The 22962-nt window shown below is 38.0% G+C and overlaps 1 protein-coding gene across 2 annotated transcripts in view; it reads left to right on the top strand.

Moving 5' to 3' along the window:
* Positions 1-22962, top strand: part of DPYSL3 (dihydropyrimidinase like 3) — a 76101-nt gene that overhangs the window by 41314 nt on the left and 11825 nt on the right. For both annotated transcript variants that reach the window (XM_020806617.3, XM_020806626.3), the window contains exons 2-7: positions 6832-6920; positions 11449-11633; positions 13694-13858; positions 15220-15281; positions 17343-17423; positions 18588-18656. In XM_020806617.3, the coding sequence (XP_020662276.1) occupies positions 6832-6920; positions 11449-11633; positions 13694-13858; positions 15220-15281; positions 17343-17423; positions 18588-18656 (651 nt within the window). The remainder of the gene's footprint in view (positions 1-6831; positions 6921-11448; positions 11634-13693; positions 13859-15219; positions 15282-17342; positions 17424-18587; positions 18657-22962) is intronic.

The following is a 22962-nucleotide window of genomic DNA, read 5'->3' as shown; positions in this document are numbered from 1 at the left end:
AGAGCAGTGAAAGTGAAGTGCATATTTTTATAGATGTTTGTATTTTTAGTGGGGGACTTCTAGTGGGTGGGGAGTGTTTGGGGAATGTTATGTGTGTGCATGTGTCTGGTCTCTGGGTGTCTGTGAATTTCGTTGTATGGGTATACTGTGTATCTACTTACAATGACAATAAATTATATTATTATTATTATTATTATTATTATTATTATTATTGTTATTATTATTATTGTTATTGTTATTATTATTATTATTATTATTATTATTATTATTATTATTATTATTATTATTATTATTATTATTATTATTATTATTATTATTATTATTATTATTATTATTATTATTATTATTATATTTAATGTGATATGCAGTTCAGTACTGAGAGGTATACATAACCATCTATTCCACTTAATTTCCTTTTGTTCTACAATCATGCAGGCAGAGGATCCTCTTTACGAAGGTGCTGTCTGTGAAACAGGAGTTTTCCTCATAATCATAGGGATCCATTCAATTTTTAAACCCGATTGTTTCATATAAATATTATTTCTATACAAAATCTGAAATTTGCTCATTGTCACAATTTCCATGATTTTTAATTCTGTGCAATTTGAACAATTTGTTCACTTTTATAATTCTTGTTTATGAAAAGCTATACTGAGCTGCATGTTTGTTTACTACAATATATCTCCATTAGAATAATCAAACAGCCCTTTCTCATAATCTCCAGATTATTTTATGACATTTTCAGTTTAGTACAGTATTCAGAAATGAAACTGATAAACCTAGGCCAGCTTCTGTTAAATTTCATTTGTTTGGAGTAGTGGAGTATTTTGAACTGAAAAAAAAAAAAAACACCAGGTATATTTTAAGTGGCTCACATTTATTAGCTGTACCTGCTCTGTTAAAAAAAGAGAACAAAATATGTTTTTAAAAAGTACTATTATTGTGTACCATCGTTTTTATTTATGCTAAAATACAGTCTGATATGATAAATGTGAGCGAAAAAAGAAGGGTTTTTTGAGAACATAGAAATGCATCTGTTACCTAATTTCAGTTCTGGGATTACAAACTGAAGTTGTAGATTGTTTGAATTTTGCCTACTTTGTTTCGAAAGTGGAAAGCAGATGTTGTCATAGGAATGGGTATTAGAGCTGGGCATGAGTTAAATTTTCCCTGTCCCAGGTGAGTCATCGTCTTGCCCACACAGGTACTGTATGGTCATGGTGCCCCACCTCTCCACTGCTCTGCTCTTCCCTCTTCCACCTTCTCCCTCAGCCAACCACATCAGATGAATCCCTGCCCTGCTGCCTTTGTATGGCTGGCTGTTGGAGAAGAGCAGGCTGCAAAAGATGAGTGGCTCATTGGATTGGGGAGGTGGGAAGGGTATCGTGCGTCACCCGAGGAATGGATGAGCATGCAGGGACAACAACTTGCCCAGGATGGAGACAACTTAATTTGTGCCCATCTCTACTGGGTATCTTGAGAAAAGAAGGAGTATTGCTGTTTCTGAAAATTCTCTTATGATGTCTGCTAGTCTTGGAGTACTTCAGACTAGCAGTCCTCTCATGCTTGTTCACCAAACTAAAATGTATGAAGTGCACTAAAAATAACCCAACGGAGCAGTGATCTGAAGCTTCAAGAGATTTAAGAAATTTACCACAGTAATGATATGTTGGCCTGTCTTTTTGTGACAGGAAATACATTCTTTCATCTGTAGATATGTCTTTGTGCGTAATCAGAGGATTCTTAACAGGGTTTGTCAAACCGCTGGTTGTGTGTTTGTAAGACCTTCTACCAATGATCCTTCAAAGCTTTTGATCGGTGGAGTCTTTAAGTTGTTTCTTTTTCAAAATAGAATGAGTCTTGGTGTAGCAAAAGATGCAGAGCATGTTTGGTTTTAAAACATGATAAACTCTGTGGCTTGTATTTGTATATTTCTGCCACTCTATCCACTACACCAGACAGTCTCTGCTAATACCTCCAGACAGAAAGGAATCAGTTCCATTTTTGTTCCCTTTGTTTGAGAATTGAGCAAAGTGTCTCACATACATTGGAAACCTGACTAATTTTGCCATAAATTGGAATAATCTTGATGACACATAACAGACAACTCCAGGTGTCTAGTGTAATTTATGTTCCAGAATTCTAGTATTGAGGGAATGTGGTACACAGTAGGCCCCTGGAGAGAGCCAAGGGTATGGCTTTACTTTGCTTATTTATATTTAAATCTGTATCCCACTTTTTCTAGCAAGGAGAAACTTGAACCTCTTATATGCATGGGTATCAACAAAGCCAGTTCCAACAGATTATAACTTAATTTGTAGAATAAAAATGAATAAGAGGGGGGGTGTATCATACTTTGACCTTATCATGAGCAGAGGAAACTCACTGAAAGCAATAAAGCTCAGAAAGGTTGAAAGCCCAATAACAAAAGGACTGAATATGAAATGTATTGACTATTAAAGACTTGACTTTAAGACCTGAGCAGGGCTGCTAGTGACAGGATCGTTGAGAGGCCATTAATTTATAGAGTTACCATATACAGTATTGGAGGGAACATGACAGCACACAACAATGCCAACCATTTTGTCCAGAGACCAAAATTCTGTGCTTAATTAGACTCAATATAAGGAAGCCACCTGTAATCCATGTAGTTGGAAGATATTGTAATGGAAAACTGAGTATGGAAGTACCCCCCCCACACACACACACACACAGAGAGACACCAAGTTAGCCAATGTAGTGTTTATCTAGAAGCAAATCTTGTTAAGAAATCCCCCTGGTTCTTTTTATTTTTTTAAGGAAGAGCCACTCTACAGCTCTTAAGAATGATAGCTAAGGTGAGTGGGTCCTCAGCAACTGAATATGTTTTCATAGTTAATCAACTGAGTTCACAGTTCTTCTCTTCTGTCACAAAAGCACATTGATGAATAAGGTAATTTTCTTAAAATAATGCAGTATTTCAGAGGAAGGTTTGTATATACTGTTTACAGGTTTAGAGGTGTGGTTATTTCTCTGTAGTTCACTCCAGATGAAAATAATAAAGAGAAATGATACGAAATATGAAAATGAGACAGAGATTGCAAGAAATTCATTTTCCCACTGTGAGACGCGAGGCAAGAGGGTAGAAGCTCTCACCGGAGTGTTGTTCCTCCCTCAAAAAGGAACAAGAAGCGCAGACATACCTACCTACACCACCCGTCAAGAATATACAGCGAGGAGTTGATACCCGGGAATTAGAGCGGGAACTGTCAAAGATGACAGTAGCCACTCAAACGGGGAATGAGTTGGCAGGAAGAGAAGAAAGGAAGGTCTGTCGTAGAGGCGGGAATGGGAGATATAAAAGGGGAGGTGGACGTAATACCGGGAGGTTGGGAAATGATATGGGTAGAGGACCCATGGACAGGAAAATGGAGGAAGGTGCAGGTCCCTAGGGAAGAAGCTGATTACAGGCAGAGAAGGGGGTTGCCACAGTGTCCTTCCTATTGGGGTGAGTCGGAAGCCAGAGAGTGGCGCAGGAGGCTCAGAGAAGAGAAGGAGGCAGTAGAAAGGGAGGAAAAGGAACGTTGGTTATGGTGTCTGGAGGAAGCCCAGAGGAGGGAATACCTGCTGGACCGTGGGCCCCTCTTCGAGGAGAGGAAGACCTTATGAGTCAGAGGGGCAACTCATGAAGAGACCACCCTGTTATTAAACCCTGAGGCAGGAACAGCTGCGATGGAAAGCAGTAACCCGTTTGCAAGGGGACCTTAGAATGACTCAAACTGTAACCCCTTTAAGAAAGACATTTGGATGCCCTCGTGGGACCCGTTGGCGACGAGAGACAATGCAGAAGTTGAGTTTGAGCATACGGACTTGCTGTTACATGTTCCAATCAAACATACCGTATTTTTTGCACCATAAGACGCACTTTTTCTCCCAAAAAAACTGGGGGGGGAGTGCATGCGTCTTATGGAGCGAATACTGTCCCCTCCATGCCACCATCGCTGGCTTCCCAGGCCTCCGGAGGCCTCAGCAGGCCCCGTGGGGGCCTCCCCCAGGCACCCTCGCTGGCTTCCCAGGCCTCCGGAGGCCTCAGCAGGCCCCGTGGGGGCCTCCCCCAGGCACCATCGCTGGCTTCCCAGGCCTCCGGAGGCCTCAGCAGGCCCCGTGGGGAGTCCCCCACCACCACCATCGCTGGCTTCTGAGGACCTCCAGGAGGCTTTTGACCGGTAAGGTGCTGCTTTTTACTTTTTAAAAAATGTTCTGGGTGGGTTTTGGAGGGTAGATTTGGGCTGGGCGTATGTTTCTATGTTGCTTTGTGTTTTGGTGATTTTTTTGCAGTCCCAGCATGGGACTTGCTCTGTTTATTTATTTTTACTTTATTTTTTGGTATTTAAAAATTAGTTGCTTCTTTTTACTTTTTAAGAAATGTTCTGGGTGGGTTTTGGAGGGTAGATTTGGGCTGGGGGGCATGTTTCTATGTTGCTTTGTTTTTTGGTGATTTTTTTTTTTGGCAGTCCCAGTGTGGGACTTGCTCTGTTTATATATTTTTATTTTATTTTAATTTTCAGTATTTAAAAATTAAGTGCGTCTTAACGTCTGGTGCGTCTTATGGAGTGAAAAATACGGTAGTTATGATTTTCCAAAGCGAGTGTCCCCAGTGTCTCTGTTGAAACCAGAGGAGGTAAAGTTTGAACCCTCACACCCACTTAACCTAAAGTGATCTGTCTAGCACATAAACACACTAGACTTTATCCTAAGATTCCAGAGTGTGCACAGGGCTCCTTGTAAGGACAAACTGGCCCATTCATTTTAGTGTGGAATATGTGCAGAGCACTGTTTGGCATTGAAATGAATGAACAATTGGTGGCCTTGCCTTCACAAAGCTAGAAGAGCCACATTAAACTTCTTCTTGCATCTTAGAGTCGGATTTGTCTGAGTTGTCTTGTCCTTCTGTAGCAAAAGAAGAAAAATGAAAAAGAAGTAAAAATGAGAATGGAAGCTGGCAAAATAAAAAAAAGAAGCCTGTGTTTTATATATCCTGTTATTGTTCGTATACATAGAATATTTGTTACCCTTTATGTACTTGATTGTGTGCTGGTGATGTTTCCCCCACCATTCCATGATGAAAGGCTTAAATGAGTACCTACAGTGACAAAAGTATCAAATCTTGATTTCAAAGTTTTTTTAAACAACTTCCTTTATCTACCCCCCCCCTTTTTTTCTTTGTACTAGTGGTTAGAGTGTAGGTGGGAAGCATTTAGCATTAATGCTAAACTACTAACAAACTAAAAACAAAAAAAAAGCACAGAACATTGTTGTTAAAAAGCTTTGTCAGGATTTTTGAAATACTCATTTGGAAAGATAGCTGATTCCCAAAGTGAGATAGCAGTGAAGCTGGCTTTTGCTACCAAGAGATAGTTAAATTGAGTTCTGAGGTTGGGGCAAGTGCAGAGCTGGATTCTCAGCTGGACACTTTAGGAATTTGAAGTGAGAAAAATAACTTCCATAATAAATTTCAGATTTCTGCAAGTGAAAACGTATGTGTGTGTACAATTCAGTAAGACACTGTATATTCTTCTCACAATTATACAAAGTTGTGTTATCCCTCACAGATGAATATAGTATTCAACTCATAAAGTATTCTGAAAAGAGTGTCAATGATTTTTTGAGAAATTTGGATTTTTGTTCAAGAATGTAAAAAAAATCAATTTTTCTGTATATGTATTTGTGGGCGGAATATTGCAGTACTAGACCAGTCTACACAGATATAATTCCAGTTTAGTTAACAGGATGAGTGTTTAAAGGATTGTAACCTTAGTTGTGTTTCTAACTGTTAAAGCTTTGTATTATTTGCCTGTTCATGGTTTGCCTTGCACATAGCCTGATGAATTCTTTTGTGTATAGAAATACAGTAATGATAAATCAGTAAGCCAATGGGAAGATAAAGAGGTATCTGTTGCCTGACTGGTTCTGAGCTAAATTGTAATACAGTACTCAAAGGACGATTTATTTTATTTTAAATTTGGCCTTGGGCTCTGAAATATCTACAATTTACTTATCAAGTAGAGTTTTTTGCAGGTAGAAAACTGTCATAGTTTTGACAAACAAGGAGCAATGGTCTCTATGGAATCGTTTGGTCACTTGCTCTTGGTTACATTGATGAGTGTTGCAGTAGTTTTTAGAACTGGGACCCATCTTTACAACATTTTGCAACTCTCTTTTTTCATTTGTTAATACAGTATGTATAGTATTTTAGATCTTCCCTTGGGTGGTGATCCAGTAATGAAAATTTGGTATGTCCCTAATGACAAAGTCCTTTCTTTTTTTTAAATGGGGTGTGGTGATGCTAATGCATCTTCTACAATGAATGCTTCTAGAAAGGAATTCATAAGAACATTCAGCAAGAGCATTACAGGAAGTACTGAGATGAAATTGCAACCATGGGTTTGTTTTAGATAGATGTGATTTTGTTATGTGCAGTCAAGTTACATCTGAGTTATGATTACTTAAAAACAGTAGAATTTAATTGTTTTTAGGTAGAAGTTATTGACAGTTGTTATCTACTACATGTCATTTGCGCCTTAAATTTTATTCAGCTGATGAATTAGTTGCTACATTCCAAAATATTTGTCCTCTTTAACATCAAATGTATGGAAAATGTGCAAATGAATAAGCCTTTTGGTCTGGTTTAACTCAGCAAGCTGTCTTAGTACTGTGCATTTCCTTCCATTCCCACTGTTGAATACACCATATTATAGAAAAAGCAGCACAAATATTTACATAATTTCTGACAAAGTAGCCATGCAAATTATGCAAGCATTACATAATTTGGTTCTTTGCTTTTCCTTACAGAGTGATCGTCTTCTCATTAAAGGAGGCAGAATAGTCAATGATGACCAGTCTTTCCATGCTGACATTTACATGGAGGATGGGCTTATAAAGTAGGTTTATAAGGGCTTATAAAGTATCACTCTGTAACCTATTGCCTGTTTTGTTAGTGGTTTAAATGTATTCTTGTGGATTGAAATGACATTCCAGGAATTCTTCAGTACCAACTTATATTGGATTTATGCTTGTTCATTTCAAGCAGTCTACAGTTATTTAATTCACAGCACACGCTCATCTATGTCACTGTGTTTAAGCTGTCAAAAAATTGAGAAATCTTTCACTGAAGAGAAGAAAGGCTGAGCAAATGTTTGGTTTGTGACTTGTCTGCTCAGCCACAAACACGATTGCTACATTTATTACTGCTAACTATGTTAAAAATTTTCCTTTAGTTATGTCTTCAGGATTCTGAGAGATTTTAGGTAAAAACTGTAATGTCTTGTATTTTGTCTGGTTTCTTATTGTATTTATGAAATCATGGTAATATTCCAGTGGTTAGGTTAAGGACTGAAATTATTGTGGTGTGTAAATATGTATAATTAGGATTACATTTCAGTGCATTTAGGGCTGAACTGTGGGATATTTTATAGCCAAAGATTTCAAATGTTCTTTGCTCTTAAAGTACTAAGGGTAATAGATAGGCTTTTCTGCTGTAAATGCCTTTTAAAAAAAGCAGTAGGGGAATCAAATATATATTTTTAAGCGAAGGGAATAGGAAAGTGCAATTTGTTAACTCATGGTTTGTTGCCACAAAAGACAATTGGAAAAAAATACTATTTGCAGAATATTTGGAAAATACAGATAGATTTTCAGATATGCATGTAGATGTGCTTAAAACATTCTCCTCATGTCCCAGAGAAATGTATGCAGTTGTGAAGTACTGGTATTGATATGAGAAAACTTTGATGTAAGAAACCATTTGGTACATGCAGTATTTGTAGCTGTTTTTAGGTGAAGCATCATGGCATATTCCAAAATACAATACAGTGGTGCCTCGCTTAGCGAGGTTAATCCGTTCCGGATTAACCCTCGCTCAGCGAATCCATCGCTAAGTGAAACAAAAAAGCCCATAGGAACGTATTAAAACTGATTTAATACGTTCCTATGGACTTAAAACTCACCGTTGTGCGAGTTTCCTCCATTGCGGCGGCCATTTTGGATGCCTCGTTAGCGAGGCAAAACAGCGGTCGCCATTTTGTTTTAGCAGCGGCCATTTTGGAACCGCCGATCAGCTGTTCGCTATGCTTTGATCGCGTCCGCGCGATCATCGCATAGCGAAAAAAGCCCATAGGGGCCATCGCTGAACGAACGCTCCAGCGATGGCCTGGGACCCTTCGTTATGCGGTTTCATCGCATAGCGAAGCGTTAGCTATGCGAGGCACCACTGTACTTCATAATTTCTTCAGTGAGTAGTGTCCATTGTGTCAAGTACCATACGTGTTCCTTACACGTATGAGACTGTGTGTCTGACTTTGGACATTCTGCCATTTGGAACTGAATGATACTATCAATTTGTGCCCATTTCTAGTTTTGACCAGAATGCTAACTACAATATATTATATGAACTGTCTGAATGTTTTTCAAATGTAGCTGAATGTGGAACACATTGATAGAATCCAGCTTTGATGTATCTAAGGCTATATAAATCTATAGAGATAATAAAGAAGTTTTGCCATCACAGGGGACTTACAAAATTCTGTTCCTTATCACTGAACATAATCTAGCAAAGTTCTGCTGTTCAGGAGAAGAGAAAATTCAAGCAGGATAGTAGTGCTAGTACTGTTGCAGGATAATGGATGTTCTTTAAAATTGTGCGCTGCCTGCATATGTCTGCTGATGTCCGAAAGCACAGTGAACTCTCTGTCAACTCCCAGAGAAAGGCTTTTGTTTATGTAAGAGAGCTTTTTGAAGTGTATGGAATTCTACTTTGGCAGAACTTAGGGACAGCTCAGTAGTTGTGTCATTATTTCTGGGACTTTTCATTATTTGCAAAAAGTAAACAAGTTTTAGACGGTAAAGACTTGGGGTTATTTTTTATATAGAGGAAAGGCTGTTCAGAATGTTTGAAAGTTTCTCTTTGTTTCCCATCTCTTCAGAAATGGTTACTTGTAAACCATGGTATTAAAAATATCCTAATTTGAAAGGCACTGTTCACATATACAACCTTCATTGAAAAGCTTTTATATTACTGTATTTTTCCATGTATAAGACACTACTTTTTCCTAAAATCATTACACTAAAAATTGAGGGACATCTTATACATGGAAGTACACTGAGAACAAAACTGCCGGTACCTTGCCTCTGTAAACAGGCTTCCTTCAATCATGAGGCTTAGCTTCCTACAGTCAGGAGACTTAACTTCCTCCAATCACGAGCCTTATGGAGCTGATGCTGAACAAACCAATTGGAGCACACCTTGTTGGAGGTGGAGCCTGTAGGCTCAGATGCAACAGAACTCGTAATGTCTGAGTGTTCTGATCCCAGGGGCTGAATACTCAAAGTTAAGTTTTCTTAATGTTGGGGTTAGAAAAGGGGGGCATCTTATAAAGAGAAAAGTACGGTAATGTAAATTAGCCTATTTATGGTAACAAATAGAAGTGGGAAACTCATGCTCCAGTCATGATGTCCATTTTAAGTTATTCACTTCCAGATTAGGAAAAATGATTGGGGGGAACTTGCTAGACTATAAAAATATAAATAATTTGGCTTTAAATTATTGTATTATGTACTCATTTATGTTGGATCTAATTGTAGGGCTACTCAGTAAAGTTGATTTTATGGTATTTTCAGGATAGACTAAAGATAAATGTTTCTTTACTTCATCATATAAGTTGGGGGAATTTACCCCCATAGCATTGAGTTGGAGGCCAATAGTTTTGAAAGGGTCTAAAATGTATGAAGTCTAGCTTCATACAAGAATTTTGGAGATTCAGATCTCTCTGCTCAGCTGAAGCTTACTGGCTGTTCTTGAGCCATTCTCTTTCTGTGTCCATCTCAGAAAGATGGGGGGGGGGGATGGGAGCACTTTAGTCCTTGGGGAAACAGTGAGATATAGATGTAATAAAAAAGGAATAGTTCTGTGAACAGGTGATGGCAAAGTTGATGTATATTAATTACTCAAATAATTTTATGCAACCTTTCCAGGAATTTATTTTATGTGGCTTACAATAAATACATAAGTATTCTTAAAAATGAAACACTATATAAATCCATTCCATAAAACTGAGCACTCTTTTCAAGTAAAATATTCCACAGCTGTAAAAGAAGTACATCAGCTGTTTTTTATGTATTTAATTTGTTATTTAATATTAATACTTGGATCCTGTCTTTTCTCCAGTGAGTAGCAAAAGGCTTACATGGCTATCATTTTCCTCATAAAAACTATCTGTGCCTGATTGATTGTGACTGAGAATGACCTGTGAGGCTGATTGAGAGGGACTAGCCCAAGGTCACCCATTGAGTTTTACAACTCCTGGGCATTAGAACCTGGATCTCCCAAGCTCTGATCACTGTACCATATTAGCTCTTAAAAATGAGAGGTCTTCACTGAGTGTCTCATGACATTGGGTAGAATGCATTTAACTAAGGGAGGAGTATGGATTATTTTAACAGATATAAGTAAAATTAATAATGATTTTAAAATAGATACAAGCTATGAGTGAGACCTCCTCCTAGACAATCTGAGAACAAGCACTGAACACTGATCATTTAAGTCTGTCTGGAACCTAGGAGGGTACAGTTTGATACAGTATTCAGGGATACTCCATAACCTCTTTGCCTACTGCCTTACCTTATTTATTTATTTATTTATTTGATTGATTGATTGATTGATTGATTGATTGATTGATTGATTGATTGATTCAATTTCTATCCCGCCCTTCTAGACAGAGGCTACCTTGTGACATGGAAAACCGAAGACGGGCTAATACTTTCTTGTCAGTCACTATCTGTCACACTGCATTCCTGTCACTTTATAGCTGTTGAGTAGATGTGGATTTCTAGACTCTTCTTCACTAGATCCATGATTTTGGCATTGCTATAAAAGAATGTATTGAGTTCAGATAACTAGTTTTAAAATTCCTGTTGTTTTCATGCAGAAATTGTGCAGATCAACAGATGTGTTTATTACATATCCTAAAATACATAGCTGAATCTCTCTCAAACCCTCACTGTCTATAGAATCAAGTATACATAAGTCAGAATCTGTTTCTGGTTATTTATACTGGTGTAAGTGCAGTAATGTAAAACACAGCAGCAAATTACTACATGTATTCTGTATTGCACTGCAAGTAATTCCTACTAATTAGTAGCAATTCATCCCTGGAATTTCTGCAGTTGCACTTATGCCAATATAAATAACCAATGGGATTCTGGCCTTAGAATACCTTTGATCTGTTATGGAATATATTTAATAAAATCTATGGGTGGCAAAAAATACATGAGAAGGCAGTACAAAATGTTATGATGCATTGATCAGTTATAGTTAATGATGTTTTAATTCTGTTGTGGAAGATGTTCTACTTAAGAGTTTACCATTGCATTGCAATGCATTGTATGTTTAACTGTTTACAATTATTTCATCAGGCAAATTGGAGACAACTTGATAGTGCCAGGTGGTGTGAAGACCATAGAGGCTAATGGAAGGATGGTTATCCCTGGAGGAATCGATGTTCACACTCACTTGCAGATGCCTTATAAGGGGATGACAGCAGTAGATGACTTCTTCCAAGGGACAAAAGCGGCCTTGGCGGGTGGGACCACCATGATCAGTAAGTAGAAGTCAATACTTTTCTTTGTTACTACAATAGCAGTTAATTACATTTGAAATATTAACTTCAAGTGTTTAAATATTTACAAAACATGTTCACTGTACGTGGGACTGTAGTGCGGCGGTCCCCAACCTTTTTAGAACCGCAGACCAGTTGGGGTGGTGGGCTCTGTGCATGAGGGGGCAGGGGACCCCTGCGCTCACGGTGGGCATGTCGTGTTCATGGATGGGTGTGTTGTGCTCGTGCACAAGCACAACACGCCCTCCCATACATGCGTGCTAGTGCGACCCCCCGCCATACGTGCGGGGGCGGGTGGAGATCCATCTCCGTGGCCCAGTCCTGGGAAGCCCACAGACCAGCAGCGGACCGGGGGTAGGAGACCCCTACTGTAGTGAATGCAGGTTAGAGTGAACTTGCTACTATTGCAAAAGATACTTACTTGAATGTTTCTCTGTAGAAGACACAGAGGGCTGATGCTTAAACTAGCCTGTAGTATCCATTATGAGACAAATGCATGGTTCTCTCCCCCCCTCCCCAATTTCCTGTATAAAAATGGTTTGATGATAGAAAGTTTGTAGTTGTCTCAAGCAGCTTTTGGTCATCTGAAGTCAGATTAGCTTTGTATTATGGCTCCTATGTTCAGCTTGTTTGGGGGAGAAACTGGTCCTCCAAAATTGGAGCACCTTCTTTGTACAGATATGAATATTTATGCAGTAAACGTGGCTTAGGCTCCTTATGATATTATGTGATTCCATTTAGTAACTTCAGTTTTTTAATGGACAGGTGAGGGTAATGCATAAATATGTGCCCCATGATATTATATGCATACAAATATAATTTTTAAAAAAGAGCATTTTGTCAAAATGGGTCATAGAGGAAGAATATAATTTTCAAGCATGCCTTTTAAGTAAACAAGATGAAGGGCTTCTGGTATGCTCTGGTTCACAGTTACTTTTTGCTGCAATTATTCTACCTTATTGAATCATGACTATTTAAAAATGTTGGAAGTATGAATGCAGTTGACAGAAACATTGGCTTCCTTCCTGCTCTTATTTCCATTGTTGGTTGAAATAGCTGCAGTACACATTGTAGTATCTATTACATGAAAATGTGGTAGCAGGAATTGAGGATTATATCAGGGCAATAAAAGTTATATTGGCTGTGTCTCAAGAAGATGCTTTTTAAAAATAGATGAGATGCTGGGATATGCTGCTTCTGGCTCACTTCGCAGCAAATGCCTGCTAAAAGCACCTCGTCTGATGCCAGAAGCTATTAATCCAAAGTACAGCGCCTTTTTTCAAGTTTCTCTTGGTAAATGCACTCTAGACATTTCTGGGAAATACAGGCAGTAAGATGTGAGACACAGTCATTGTTCACGGCCCCCACAGAAATCATAAAGTCTATTTGATGCCCCTGAGATACAAATATTAGTACCCAGAGATCATTCTTCATAGTTTTAAAATACTCCTGATTATAAAATTTCTTTTCTGCTTCATCTTTCTCCAGCTCCTTGTCATAAACTAGCCTGTCCAAGACATCTGCTGTGGATTCTGATCTATGAAAGCTCACGCTGATATAAATTTATTAGATTTTAAAATGCTAAACCATTTTGTATTTTGTCTCCGCCCTTTCTTTCTCCCTTTTGCTTTCGTTGTCATTATTGCACTTAAATATTTCTTATATTTTGGCACAAAAATATCGTCAAAGCAAAAATTCAGCAATAGATCTAGTAAAAACAATGGTCCAGTGAAAGACTGTTTCAGGCCATGAGAATTTAGTTAGTTGGTCTCTGTGGTGTTCTGTGATATTTTCTTTGAGACATATTGGATATTTGAATTATTCTGTAGAATTCCAGAGAAATAGCTGTTTTGGGGAGGTAAAGAAGCATGGGTGAACATGCATTTGTAGAAAGATGTTCTACAAATTTGTTGATAGATGTTGGAGAGCAGAAGTGGGTAAGGGGGGGTGGTCCTATTAAGCACATACTAGCTAGAAATCGTCTCCAGGCAAGCAGGAAGGACATAATTCTCTGCTACAATTTGTTGTTTTCCCCTCCACAGTTGACCATGTTGTACCTGAGCCAGAGGCCAGCCTGATAGAAGCCTATGAGAAATGGCGAGAGTGGGGCGATGGGAAGGCTTGTTGTGACTACTCGCTGCATGTGGACATCACCCACTGGAATGACAGTGTCAAACAGGAAGTGCAGACACTCATAAAAGAAAAAGGTTTGTCAGTAGCAAAAACCAACCCCATTTCTTCCCTGACTTAATTACATGATGCTAAATTTTAGAGCAGTGGTTCTTAACCTTTGTTACTCGGATGTTTTTGAACTGCAACTCCCAGAAACCCCAGTCAGGACAGCTGGTGGTGAAGGCTTCTGGGAGTTGCAGTCCAAAACTCCTGAGTAACCCAAGGTTAAGAACCAGTGTTTTAGAGGATCTGCACACTGAGATTTACTTACTCAAATCAACATTTTCCTAGTGACTCTGAAATCCATCATCAAAATATACTGTATGTGTATTTTTACATACCAAGGTGACCATTTTATTTCCATTTTGCATGTCCTCCAGTTGTATGAGAGAGGATTCTGTACATGTATGCTATGCTATTATATTATATTATATTATATTATATTATATTATATTATATTATATTATAATATAATATAATATATTATAATATAATATAATATATTATAATATATTATAATATATTATAATATATTTTATCTGTTTCTTTATTCATTTATTATATTATTTCTTTTGTAACCATTGCTCTACTCCCAGTATTTGCATAGAATGAAATGGGGCCAGTTTTTTTTCAGAGATTCTCTTCTGTTCATGAGAGCAAAGTTTTTATTCTGTATGTTTCCATTGTTTACTAAAAACAATAATTTTGCATCCCATTCCTGTAAGACATATCTCCAGCTCAAAGTGGATAGGTTCAATGAACTTAGATGCGTGGTTTGGAAGAATAAGGGCAATGTTATATTGATCTCAAAGTGTAGGAAACAATTTATAAAGTTCGTCTTGTTTAATGTTAGAAATGCATTTATTGGTTAACTTTTCCTTACCAGGTTCTCGTAAACAGTATATACAGGGTGACCACCAAAGCTAATGCATCTTTATTATTGTTTATTTTTAATTATTCTTTTCTTCATTATTAATTTAATTCTGCTGCTTAACTGATCTGTCTTGTAAACTGGCCTAGTGGATTCAATGTGAATTAGCTTTCATGTAATGGTAAATCATAATACAGATTTAGGTACCAGAGCAGCAGTAGTCACATAATGTGCTGTGCTCAAGCACTTCCCATCACCGTCGCCCCCTGTTCTGCATAGCTGGGAGAAGATTGTCTACTCTTGCTTTGGCTTGGTAACTGCAGTTCTAAAGAGACAGCTTAATAGAACAATAAACAGAAACATTTCCTTTGCTTCTAGTTCTTGCCAAAGATTCCCATTCCATGATGTGTGTGTAATTTCTCATAAGACTCGTGGACTTACTGATCTAGATTGAAATGAATTGTAGAACAAAACCTTATTTTTTCCTTGCCAACTTCTTTTCTAATTTAATCTTCCATTTCCTAGGAGTTAACTCTTTTATGGTTTACATGGCCTATAAGGATTTGTACCAGATGTCAAATACAGAGGTAGGAACTGTACTATGTTGTTTTCTTGTATGTGTGTTTTTTCTTAAGGAGGATTAATTTCTGATTAATATTAGTAATTAATATGAAAGAATATCTTATTTCAATTAGTGATTATAATCCACTTTTGACACTACAGGGGTGGGGGTGTTGTTGCTGAATGACAGAGCAGACATGGTCTTAATGAGAGTAAGACCATAGTGAAATATAGCTTCATGTTTCACAGTTTAACTTACAGATATAGTTTATTTGTAACAGCTATATTAATGGCTGGTGATGATGATGGTTAATGAAGCTTCCATGCTCAGAGGCAATATTCCTGAGGGTCAAATGCTGGGAATGTGGAAGAGAATCTGCTCTGATTATACTCTCAACCGTCTGAAATTCACTTAATAGACTTCAAAGCAAATGAGGAAGATTAAAGAATAATCAAGTACTAGGATACAAGACAACTTTTCTGTGACTGTGGAGAAATTCAATCAATGCAGCGCTTGTATTCATGTGGTTTATGCCCCACCACATGTACAGAAGAAGATCTGGCAAATGGCCGAGATAAAGCTGTTGAAGTAGCTTGCTTCTGGTTAAAACAGTTAAATTATCTTGACATTTTAATTTGTTTTTAATTTTATCTCTATTTTATATATGTCTATAATTTAAAAATGTGTGACACTTGAATACAAATAAAGAAGGATGCTCTGGAAGGAACCTGGCTGATTCATGTCAGAGACGGAATTCTGCTTTGGATGACCCTGGGGTCTCAGCCTACGAGAAGGTTCTGATTGATGCTTTTGTGTTAACCTAGGAACTGCAAACCTGGGATGACATGATTTGATTGAATCTTGGTTGGTTGCTGGTTTTACACAGCACAATCCATATAGAGCAGGGCAGAGACATGCTTGCCTATTTCAAGTCTATTCTTTACACTACTAAATAGTTGGTACTGACCTTTAGGAAGAACATTCAGTGAAAGAGTGAATAAGTGTTAATAGAGTTATGCATGTCTAATCAGTCGTAGGAGAAAGGTTTAACAGGTAGCAGTGACTTAACAGTACTTAACCGAATAAGCTAAGGAAAAAGGAGTGGCTTTTGGACAGCCAGCATCTTGTTGCCAGAAAGAATGCAGCTAATTCAGAAAAATGAACTTAACGAGTGCAGCAGGGTCTGATGTGCTCCCATTATTTTTAAACTTTAATTTTCTTAATCTTTTTAATAAAGTTGGGAACTCACAGGCCACTTACAGGCCCAAGGACTTCTTTCTTTTGTAAGCTCTGTTTAAAACTGAATGCTAAGTAAGGAAGTTTCTGGATCTCATAGTTTAGGAGGTAAGTTTTAAAATAGGGTGAGAATTGTTCTGTCCTCAGTAAAAAATGAAATATTAGCTCCTGCAATGTATAATGTAGCTATATTGTATTGCAGTTAACAATTTTGTAAGTTGCTTTAAGTCTTATTATGGAGGGCCCTTGACAAATATTCTGAGTAAAGCAAACAAGATGTAGCCTTCAGTTCATGAGCAAGAAGAGAAGAACTGAGCTAGAACCAGTTTTGAGTGGGTTGTTGGCTTTTTAAAGGATTCCCTTAGAATTCAGTATTTATCCATGTGATATAATTAGCTGTGGATTGCTGTAATCTTACCTTGGTACTCGTTCTATGTTTTTAATCATTTTGTTATTATAATATTTTGCTATCTCTCAAGATACCTGTTAATGAGGCAAAGGTGTGATTAGGAAATGTAAATTTTAACTAGCTTAATGTATTCACGAAGGCTTGCATGGCTGGGATCCGATGGTTGTTGTAGTTTTTTTGGGCTGTATGGCTGTATTCTGGAGGCTTTTTTCTTAACATTTCTCCAGTCTCTGTGGCTGGCATCTTCAGAGGACAGGAGTTTTAAAGAGCCTGAAAAACCCGCAACAACCATTTAACTAGCTTAATTGATTTTAAGTGACAGTCCTTTCATTGGAGCATACTTTTTAAAAAACCTCAACATTTTTGTGCTGCTGCCTAAAGCAAGTGAAGACAAATACTTGCTTTCTAATGCCACTTCTCCTGTTAAATCCTCTTTTATAGCTGTATGAGATATTTAGTTTCTTGGGAGACCTTGGTGCAATAGCTCAGGTTCATGCTGAAAATGGAGATATCATTGCACAGGTAAGGCACTACCTTTTCCATTGTCAAAAGATATGATATAAACAAATTTAATGTACTGTAAAGTTTTATTCCAGAATGTTAAATCTGTTTCAACACATGTAACAAAAACAAAGTATTGTGGCACCTTTTAAAAAGCAACAGATTTATTTTAGTCTAATGTTTGTGTCATCATAAGAGATGGGGGTATTCATATTCGTATACAAATACCCCCACACAGGTGGACATAACAAGGGTCTGGCCCCCAGGGGCTGAACTGTCCACTCACTCTTCTGCTGCTGCTGCTGTCAGCTTCACACTCCCTTCCTATAGCTCCAGAGCTCGCAGTCGACTAGTTACTCCTGGCAGGAGGTGGGATGATGAGCCTCCCTACCAGGTCAAAGAGTGACTGGCCGACCGGGCGCTCCAGAGCAATAGGAAGGGAGCCCGCGACATCAGCGGAATGGTGAATGGACAGTACCAGACCCTCGTTACTAGAGATACCCATCTCTGGTAATCATACTGAAATACATCTTAGTCTTAAAACCAACACAATATAGCTGTGTTGTTGTTCTTTGTTCTTTTTATTATATATCCCAGTGACTTTTCCTGAGACTTTTATGTCAGGTAAGTCCTTAAGTGTAATCAGGGAAGACATTATAAATATTTGAGTTAATAATGGAGATCTTCACCAGTTGAAGACCACAAGGTTCCATTGTAGGTTGTCTTCCAAGTTCTACCTTCTGAAGAATTGGCAGAACAACAGCCAACAGACAAATCTGGGAATTAAAATCGTAGGCAGATATGCAATTTAGGTGCACCAGCTCAATTCTTCAGTTATTAAACATTTAGAACTCTTAGTTCCGACACTTTAGTTATATTACCATTGGTATGATCCACACAATGTTATATATACTATGTCCAGCCGCTTAACAGGGTGATGATTTTTAATCAGTTGACAATCCTAGCACTGTAACATTTACTAAGTGATATAACTGCATACCTGTCTTCTTCACACATCTGTCCCACTCTCTGTGATAACCTACGTGCTATATTTAATTTTAGTGCTTTTTTCCATCAAGAAGAAAGAAAGGAAAGGAAGGAGGAAGCAGATTCAGATTTTCTCATTGTGGGCTTCATTAATATTATTCTCCCTAGTCTCAATTTACTTGTATTTATATTATTTAGGAGCAAGCAAGGATGCTGGAAATGGGAATAACTGGCCCAGAGGGTCATGTGCTGAGTAGGCCAGAAGAGGTAAGCTATCACTGATGGTTCCAGTTTTCAAACACAAATGAAAAACTGTATTTCATAGCAAGTAGAAAAAGCTTCTAGTGCAAACATGAATATATTGTAGGTGCAGGAAAAAAATCCACAGACCTAAATAAGTATTTTAGTTTAGAGAAGCTAGCAATGAGAATTAGACTAAGAGCACTCTGTTGTTGCATCAGCATTGTAGAATAACTGTCCAGAAACCTTAATTTCTGATTATAGTTTCTTAAATTTAAGATGTACAAAACATACATGGGAATAAAAGGTTTCCTAATTATAAGTTGCTGTTAAGATGTCAATTGAGTTTTACCTAATACAGTGGTGCCTCGCATAACGTTTGCTTCGTTTAACGTTTTTTTCGCTTAACGTTTATTTTTTCAGAGTCAGATTGTGCTTCGTATAACGTTTTTCCCTATGGGCGATTTTCACATAGTGATTTTGGGACCATGCTTCACTTAACGTTTTTGGTTTTAGGTCCCCTGCTTCACTTAAAGATGTTCATTTTTTCAATTACAAAAGTGTCTTAACATGTTGAAAAATGGTTTTAAATGCTTGGAATCATTAGTGCACCTTCTAAAATGTGTGCATACTTAATTTGGCATTGATCTGACTTTTCGTTAATTTTTTGTGAATTTTTTTCTCCCCCATAGGAAACAATGGAGCTGTCAGATTTTGACAGCTGTCAAAAGTTGGGGGGGAAAAATTCAGCATAAATTAACGAAAAGTCAGATCAAAGCCAAATTAACTTTTGCATCCATTTTAGAGGGTGCAGAAGCTAATCCAAGCATTTAAAACCATTTTTGACCCTTTTATGACACACTTAAATTTGCAAAAATTGACTTCGCAAAGCCATTGAAATGTATTGAGTCAGCTTCAATACATTCCAATGGAGGAAACATTGTATCGTTTAACAATGTTTCCTATGGGTTTTTTCGCTTAAGGACGCCAATCCGTGCCTGTTGGAACGGATTAACCGGTTTCCAATGCATTCCTATGGGAAATGGTGTTTCGCATAAAGTTTTTTTTGCATAAGGTTTTTTTTTTGGAACCAATTAAAAACGTTATGCGAGGCACCACTGTACAGTGGTGCCTTGCTTAACGAGCGCACCGTTTAACGAAGAATCCGTATAGCGATCCCTTTTTGGGGATCGCTATACGGATCTGCCCCAATCGCCGCACTCGCTTTGCGACGATTGGGGCGTCCGGCGTCCATTTTGGAGCCGCCGAACAGCTGATTGGCGGCTCCAAAATGGCCGCCGGATGACCCGAAATGGCCCCCTATCAGTGTTTTCGCACCCTCCCCTTGCTTACGGAGGTCGCGAAAATGCTGCGGGGGGGCATTTCGGGCCATCCGTGGCCATTTTAATGCTGATCGGCAGCTTCAAAATGGCCGCCGGACGCGAAAACATCGCTGGAGGGGTAAGTTTGGACGCTTATTGGAACGCATTAAACTAAGTTTAATGCATTCCAATAGGCTTTCCTTGCCAGTACAGCGATGTTTTCGCATAGCGAAGGTTAATCCGGAACGGATTAACCTCGCTATACAGGGCACCACTGTATTAGTATCTGGAATTTTTATTGTTTAACCTATTAATCGAGGTGCATCTTAATTTAATTTTACAATCACTATTTTGCTGTAGTCCTTTTGTACTCCAGTGCTATAGGCAATTCTGGTCATTGTGGTTTTTCATCAGCGAAAGGAAAGCACTACTTATTGCTAAGCTACAGAATTCTGTACCCACAAGGGCCAGAAATTGTAAGAATCACCATTTCTGTATAATACTTTCATTACTATAATTGTCTTTAAATAGGAAGGTTGGTGTATGTTAAATGCTAACTTGCTTCTGCCATTGGTTTTGGAAGACATTTGGTTCTAGTCATCATAGTACAATTTTACACAATTTTGTCTTGCTATATTTTTTTATAGTTGGCTTTGCGTATTCAAAGGAGAAAGGAGAAATAATCTTAAACGTGTATAATTTGATGTCTGAGACAGCTGTTTCATGCCTGTGTGGTCCTGTCGCTGATTCAGTGTTTCTGAATGTTATGAACAGCTCATAATATAGAACTGAGGAATGGGTGGGATCATGTGTAAACCACACATGACTTCTCTGGTACAAATGCTTACAATATGTGTAGCATGGTTCTTGGACCTTGGACAGTGCTGAATGCTTGTAGCCATATAGCAAATGTACTATTGTGGCAATCAGGAATGTTGTACAAAATATCAGTTTACAGTTCTAGGGCAAAAATTGCTTCATAAGCCAGAGATGTCTAAACCTGTGTCATTGTGTAATAAATGAAGAGTAATGGTGGAGTTTCTTCATGGTGCGCCTCTTAATTTCATATTTTTTCATAGCATATGTGAAAGAAGTGCATGTGCAGATCTTTATTTCTTCAAGAGTACAAGACAAGGCCTGGCTTACAGGGCATTCATCATTTTAATGACTGCCTGACTGCTCATAGTGTGGTCCCCAGAGTCAAACATCTTATTGCACCGCCTTAGAAATAATGCACAACATCGGTGCCACTCCAGCCCCCTTTCTTCTCTAATGCTCTGTGTAGGCATCTCTGTGTGTGCATATTTAGGAATAAACATCCAGTGCAGCTGTAGCACACTCCACTTAGTTATCCCAATTGGCTGTAGTAAAATTCATATGTGAAATTGCTTGGTATAGTTTCCCTCCTTTAAATTAAAGGAGAAGCTGCTATGCTCTTCTATTGTTCAAAAAAATATACAGTATTTCATCTTTTCATCGCTCAGTAGTCACTCAGACCTTATGCATAAACGCTGAAAATGTAAAATACAACTCGTCAAACTAACTGAGGTAACATCTACATGAATATAAACAGTGACTGTAATTGTGTTGCTTATATGGAAACCACAACTATCCCCTCTGATTTAGTGGGCCTATTCAAGTTATGACCAAGCAGTAGAATTTCAGCCAGTAAATAAGAGGTTAAGATTAAAAATAATAATAAAATATGTTCAGAGAGGCTCACAACAAAAATAAGATTGTAAACTAAATATAACAAGAATGTCCTGCTTATGATTTTCTTATTGTACTTCTCAACACCAGGTCTTGGAGATATATTCATGCTGCCTTGGACGGAATGCATCTTTGAATTTTCTGATGCTTTTAAACATGTTTGCGCTGATTTGGTCGTATCACGTCCCAATATATTCATTTTCATGGTGGACATGAAAAATGAAGTGTTCTGCTTATGTTGCACCACACAGCAGTTAAATCACTCTCTAGGCGATTTATAGTTTAATTATGCAGGCTGCACATTGTGCCTCTGCCCAGTTGTGCCTCTGCCTTCACAAGCTAAATTAAGTCTCAGAAGAATGGAAGATTGTGTCAACTTTCAGCTGGCTACCTGAGCCCGTCAGAATCAAACTCTGGTCATGAGCAGAGGGTTGACTGCATGCAGTTCTGTAGTTTAACCGCTGCACCACAAAGCTCTCTACAAAATAAATCTATTTTTACATGTACCTTTATAACAATATCAGATTAAATTTAAATTGTCTCCGTTGTATTGGAATTGATTGATGTTAAGGAAGATGGCCTAATAATCTGTATTCATATTCTTCTATAATGCATTTAGAAGAAAATATATGTTCTGTGTATGGCAGTGCCTGAGCTAAGTTTTATCTATACAGTTTTAGGACAGTCTCTTGAGAACTTATTTCTCCTTTCCTTCTTTAAAATGTCAGTGTTGAACCTCTTCTAGTCAACACCTGGCAGTCAGAAAGCATTTTGGGATGATGTCAAGCTGAACAGTGTATGATGTAATGCTCCAAAGATATCTCGCTTGACCGAGTGTTGAAATTTCTAACTGCAAGCAAGATACAAACATTACAGGCCCCTGATGTCATGGGAGGCAAAAATGGTCTACAGGATCCTAGGGAGGAGGAAAGCTCTACTAATCGAGACAGTAATGTGAACTGAGCAAATGACCAGCTGTAAGTCAGTTCCTCTCCAACACAGCTATAGTCAAGTTACAGAACAGATGAGGGCTACATTCTTTAATCAGTGAATTAACTACAGCTTTGGTTCACAAACTGATTTCAATCAGTGTTTCTGAAAGTTGAGAATGTGCAGGTGTATGAAACAGAAAAAGAGGGAAAGAGATGTTCTGTAGTTTTTGTCTAGTAAGAGTAATGTTTGAGGGTGCCTCTGTCCATTTCGTTGTGAGTAATAGCTTTTGTTGAAGTGAGAAGTAATGGCTAAAATCCACTGGTGAGTCACAAATAGGGTAGGCCCATTGAATCAACGGAACATACAGA

Source organism: Pogona vitticeps, chromosome 2, assembly GCF_051106095.1.
Source record: "Pogona vitticeps strain Pit_001003342236 chromosome 2, PviZW2.1, whole genome shotgun sequence".
NCBI classification, from domain to species: Eukaryota; Metazoa; Chordata; class Lepidosauria; order Squamata; family Agamidae; genus Pogona; species Pogona vitticeps.
The sequence above is the reverse complement of the archived record's forward strand: the minus strand, read 5'-3'. Positions and strand labels throughout refer to the sequence as shown.